We start from the raw sequence: 6,000 nt of genomic DNA on the forward strand, positions 1-6,000 counted from the left end.
GATAGTAAGAGAATTTTTTTTTATTATTTTTGTTTATTGTTATAATGAAGAGAAAAGATAATAGGTTTGCAAAGTTATGCTAATGTCCAGTCATGGCACCAAAGACTCTTATTAATTCCCATAGTTATTTTAGGATCACCAGTACTATTAGTTCTATTCCTCTAATAGAGACAGGAATCCTTTAGAGGTTTTGGTGTTTACCATATCATCAGCAAAGAAGTTTTTAATTTTTTTCTCTCAACAAGAGATATGCTAATTCTCAATTTATTTGCTAGACAGTTGTAGAAAAACTGTTGGAGAAGTGACATAGGACTAGAGAAGGTAATACCAGAATGAAAAAAAAAAGCAAATGTGGCACCAGGAGCATTAGTTACTCTATGTTTTGCATGTTATTGCCATTATTTTAATTAATCTTACAGTGTACTGGAGAATTAAGGAGGTAGTCATTTTGATAAATTGCTCTGTACATATTAACTACTATAGAGATAAATATTAAAGCTCAGTGGGTGAATTTTGTTTTGTGCAAAGTCCATTAAAAAACTTGATTTAATATAAAAACTTGAATTAATATAAAATGTCCAGCAAAGAGTGGTTATTTGTTATATCTAGGAAATGGTCAGCTCTGCAATTCTAATGAAGGTGATTGCCTTTAAAAGGAAAATGTCTATGGTGCCATTAAGATGTTTCATTTTAAACAAGTTAGGTCATGAATAACTCTTAAGTCTTCCACCTTCAACTAAATGAAATTATGCTATATTTAAAAGATAACCAATAAAAAGAAAAGGTAAGGTTTCCTTAGAAATATTTGTGGAAGGAGTTGGCTGGCTCAGTCAGTAAAACAATTTCTGTGCAAGCATGAGAGCCTGAAATTGAACCCACATCAAATGGCGAGCACGAGGCTGGAGAGATGGCTCAGAAGCTTAAACTGCTTGCTGCTCTTGCGGAAGGCCTGGGTTTAGTTTCCAGCACCCACATGATGGCTCACAAGCATCTGTAACTCCTGCTCTGTAGGATATACCGTCCTCTGGCCTCGGTGGGCACCAGATATGCACACGGAGCATATATATGCATGCAGGCACCTGCACTTATACATAAAGCTAAAAAATCAGTCTCTTTTACTTTGCAGGGGCGAGGAGGAGTAATGCCAGGTATTGTGGTGCACACTTAGAGTCTCAGTGTTGGGGCAACAGAAGAACCCCTGTGGACTTGCTAGCCAGCCAGAGTAGCATAATCTTAAGCTTCAGCCAAAGAGAATCTTAAAGGAGGTTGACAGCCTTCCCAGAGATGGAGCCCTGAAGTGGTCTCCTGGCCTACAAATTATCTTGGTTAGAGTTTTACTGCTGTGAAGTGTAGAGGCAATCTTTATGTACTGTGTGGAAGCATTGCCTCAGTAAAAAACTTATGGTCAATGAGCCAAGGCAGGACTAGAAGGTGGGACATCCAACAGAGAGAGAGAGGATTCTGGGAAATAGTCAGGCGAGGAAGATTTGCCCAGACTCTGATAGAGATAGACTCACGAACCTGAGAAAAGGTAACTAGCCACATGGCATGACTTAGACTAGTTTAAACAAGATAATTGAGTCAAGAACTAGCAGAAATAAGCCAGAGCTGTTGGTCTAGGCATTTATTCATATATAAAGTCTCAGATTCACTATCTTGGGGAACAAAGAAGCTGGGTGGAAAAGCCACAGTAACGGTGAAGGGACACCATAATCAAGGCAACTCTTATAAAGGAAAATATGTAATTGAGGCTGGCTTACAGTTCAGAGCTTCACTCCATTATTGTCATGATGGGAAGCATGGTGGCGTGCAGGCAGGTATGGTGCTAGAGAAGAGCTGCGAGTTCTACATCTTGATCCACAGACAGCAGACTATGCCACACTGGGTGGAAATTGAGCATATAAAACCTTAAAGCCTGTCGCCACAGGTACACACTTCTTCCAACAAGGCCACACCTCCTAATAGTACCATTCCCTATGGGCTAAACATTCAAACACATGAGTCTGTGGGGGCCATTCCTATTCAGACCACCACAACCATCAAGCACCCATGTGTATGTGCACCTGTGTGTACATGTGCACCTGTGTGAACATGAACATGCGCACACACATATGCATGCATTCAAATTCATTTTAGGAAGAATATGAAATATAAAGCTGGGAGTTAGAAGCTGTCAGTTTTAAGTCTTTGCTGCTTCACAGCTTTCAGATAATTCACTGAGTGAGTTATGTATGTGCAAGCACTTGGAGTGTAAAGGACAACACACCCGCACACTGCTCTGAGATATATAGACATTTCTGTGCTTATATCTTCTTACCGTTTGGACTGAAGTGACATTTAGATTAGGGGAATAAAGGAGTGTGACCATCTGAAGAAAATACTACAGAACAGAGCTAATTGGTGCCAGCATTTTCTAGCCAAGAATTGTTCTCTACATAGGATTACTTTTCTTCCATGACATATATTCATTGTACATAATACTAGATTTCATAAGAACATTTTTATAATACTGCATGATGTACTTTGCCATGTCTTCTCATACCCCTTGTGGTAGTTTTGTCAGTGTGACACAATCTGAGTTATCTGAGAAGGGAATCTGAGTGAGGGAGTGATTATCTCTCTTGGCTTGGCCTATAGGTATATCTGTGGAGATTGTCTAGATTAGGCAAGGCCCACCCACTGTGGGTGACACCAGTCTCTGAACAGAGCATGCTGGATTGTGTAAGAGCAGAGAAAGCGAACTGAGCAGGAGCTTCCAGCATAAGCTCGTTCATCTCTGCTCTTGACTGCATGTGTAATTTGACTTCCTGTTCATCAGGCTATGAGCCTGGCTCTGTAAGCCAGACAGGCCCTTTCTCCCTCAAGCTGCTTTTCCAGGGTATCTTATCACAGTAACAAGAAATGAAAATAAGACACACTCAGTCCTTTCCTTTGTCATCTCTTCTCCTCCTGTTTGCCCCCATCTATAGCAAGGTTACATTTTAAACAGAAAGTATTGTATTGAATCTGACTTTTAGTGATTTACTGTTTCTATGTAACTGCTTAGGAGTCCTAGTAATTGTAGTCTGCTGCTTATTCTTTTACTAAGCTCACAATCTAACTTTTTGTCTACCTGTTTGATATAGGTAATATTTGTGAAGATTTATGTGTCAGTCATGGCCCAATGAGCTTAAGGGAACTGGAGTTGCAGCCTGATTCTAACCTTATTCTTCCCACAACACATACAACAACAAAAGTCACTGATGTTAATTTACCAGAAGCAGCTGAAGATTTTTCTCAGGTACCAAAACAAGAACATTTGTACTTTACTTAAACTCTGCATTCAAGGACAGCCAGGGCTACATTGGGAGACCATGTCTCAAAACAAACAAAACCTAAACTGGACTTGATTTCAGTCCCTAAAACGTTTTAGGGGGATGGGAGAAGCAGAGACAAAGTCTTACTGTGTAGTCTTAGGTGCTCTCAAAGTCCCAGTGTAAACCAGGATGGCTGAAAACTCAGAGAAATCCTCCTGCCTCTGCCTGCTGGAATGAAAAGATTAAAGGTGTGCCTCAACACACTTCTAGAACCTTCTTAAAGGAGGAAGGAGAGAACGAACTCCACAAGTTGTCCTTTGACCTACACATGAACACTTGTTAGCACAGTTCCCTGCCCACACAAAAATAAATGAAATTTTAAAAAAATTAAAACTATATACAATGTCTGACACCTAGTTAAGTCGCTATTATCATTTATAACTCTACCATAAAAAAGCCAGCTCAGTGATTTGTGCCTATTAAGTATTTCATATTTATAGCTTTAAAATATAAACAATATGTTCCACAAAAGCATAACAATTTTGTAATGAGTGAAACCAACAGCCTATGAAACCTTGTATATGAAAAAATTAGGATGCTTGTTCTCGAAGATTTTAATCTAAGTAAATGTTCATGGTAATAAATACAGTTTTATATTCATGGTTAGCAATTTATGCCTCATTGTAAATTAATTTATTCAATCAGTATTCTCTGCATGGTATTTTATAACATACCATGATATCAAGGAAGAATATTAAAAATATATGATAAAAATTGCTTTTGGAATACAGTATTATGCAGGGCTTGTTATTGCTAATCTGTGTTCAAACAAAGATCAGGAAAAACTAATAAATATGCAAATAGTATCTGCATTAAAGAAAAGATTTTGTGACTAAAAGGCAAGAACTTCATGGATGCGATGGCAAAAGCTGCATTGATGACAACAAGAATCAAATAATTGGTTCTTATCAAAAGTAAGAGCTTCTACTCCCCAAACACCACATTAAGAGAATGAAAGTAGCAGAGTGGGAGACAAGTTAGCTCAGAGCATAGAGGATCAGCGTTAAATGTGAGTTCAGCGCAACTCAAAATGCACAGGAGATCTGTACATACACACATCTGGAAGACAGGTGAAAGGTCAGCAGCATGAAATGGTCGGAGACACCAGGAAATGCAGAGTAAAGCACAGCAAGCGACCTCTCTGCTCTCCTTAGAGAGCAAAAGGCTCTGAGCTGTCCTGCATCTGCTGGCAAGGATGTGGAACAGCTGAGCTCCAGTACATTGCTCTCTGGGAATTCAGGGTGCTGTAAACATGCAGCTGACACGTGACGTATACATTTTACTTCCTAAGAAAATATAGAACAGATGAGTGTTCATAGGAACTCTGTATTAGCCCCAACTTGGAAACAACACAACGTTCAGCAAATGGTGACTGGACAAAGTTTATTATGTTATATTCTAGAATACCACTATTCCCAGGGCACTATGAGTATAGGAACTCTGGAGATATACAGTCATTTTTTTTAATTAATTAATTAATTTACTTTTTATTGATTTTTTTTTTTGGTGAGTTTCACACCATGTATCCCAGTCCCACTTCTCTCCCCATTCCCCCATCGCCCTTGGCTCTTGCAACCTCCCACCCCCAAAATAATAAAAAACACACAGAAACAAAAACAAAGCATAGAAACCATCTCATCATGGAAGCTGTAGTATGTCACATGTGTCCCACAGTCTATCCCTCTGTCCACACAGCTTCACTTGTAAATCTTCATTGCAGTGAGTCATTGGTCTGGCCCAAGATCTCTGGCTTCTGTGACACCATCAGTATTGGATCCTCACCAGTCTCCTCCTGGGTATCCTGTTGTTGCTCTCTGTTGCTCTGAAAGGCCCTTCAGCATTGGTCCCTTTCACGTCTCAACCATTCACAGATGGCACAGAGTTTGGGGCTGGGCCAGCACAGAGCCCTGGGTCTGGGCCTGTATAGTAGCTGAGCTGGTCAGCCTGCTGGTTCTTCCTCATCCACACCACCAAGGCAGACAAACTCCACTGCTCCAGCTAAGCCATCCAGTGGTGCCATCAGCTGGAGGCAGGGTCATCTCTCATGCTCTCATGCCCTGGGGCCAGCTTAGCCACACCTACGCCTCCAAAGCCAGCTCCACCGAGCTGCCTAGTGCACAGATCCCACTCTCCCAAGTGCTGAAGCCCGTGAAGAGCTGGGCCAGCTCTTCTGTTCTCACTCTCAGGGCTGGCTCCCCCCACCCCTTTGCTTTTGTGATTAGGGCCAGCTGCACTGTGCTGCCGAGACCTGCTCTCCGAAGTGCTACAGCTAGGGAGGGGCCAGGGGTAGCTCTCTCCCACTCATGCCCTTGGGCCAGCTCTCCTGACTACTGCAGATGGTGGGGGGACAAGAGGGCATCACCCCTGTACCCATGCTACCTCATGGCAAACAAGTAGTGGGTCAGACCTGCTGTGCTGCCCAGGCGAGGTGCAGGGCCTGCTTTCCCAAGTGCTGCAGCAGGCAAGGACCAAGGGCTAGCTCACCGCCTCTCATGACCCCAGGCCAGTTTTCCCAACTGCCACAAATGGGGCTGCTTTTCCCCTCCAAATTAAGTTGAATAAAAGCTAGTACTTTCTCCCTGTCACGCACACTTTGCGTGAAGGCGGTATCTGAGGCGTAAACTTCAAGGAAAGTCAGTCTCCT

General features: G+C 41.9%; 1 protein-coding gene across 6 annotated transcripts in view; it reads left to right on the plus strand.

Moving 5' to 3' along the window:
- The window catches only part of Kiaa0586 (KIAA0586 ortholog), a 102,113-nt gene that overhangs the window by 71,698 nt on the left and 24,415 nt on the right, over positions 1 to 6,000 (plus strand). For 5 of the 6 annotated variants that reach the window (XM_031357591.1, XM_031357589.1, XM_031357587.1 and 2 more), the window contains one exon: positions 3,126 to 3,280. The exons of the other annotated variant lie outside the window; for it this stretch is intronic. In XM_031357591.1, the coding sequence (XP_031213451.1) occupies positions 3,126 to 3,280 (155 nt within the window). The remainder of the gene's footprint in view (positions 1 to 3,125; positions 3,281 to 6,000) is intronic. 6 annotated transcript variants of the gene reach the window in all.

The sequence above is a fragment of the Mastomys coucha genome, unplaced genomic scaffold (genome assembly GCF_008632895.1).
Source record: "Mastomys coucha isolate ucsf_1 unplaced genomic scaffold, UCSF_Mcou_1 pScaffold6, whole genome shotgun sequence".
In the NCBI taxonomy this organism is placed as follows: Eukaryota; Metazoa; Chordata; class Mammalia; order Rodentia; family Muridae; genus Mastomys; species Mastomys coucha.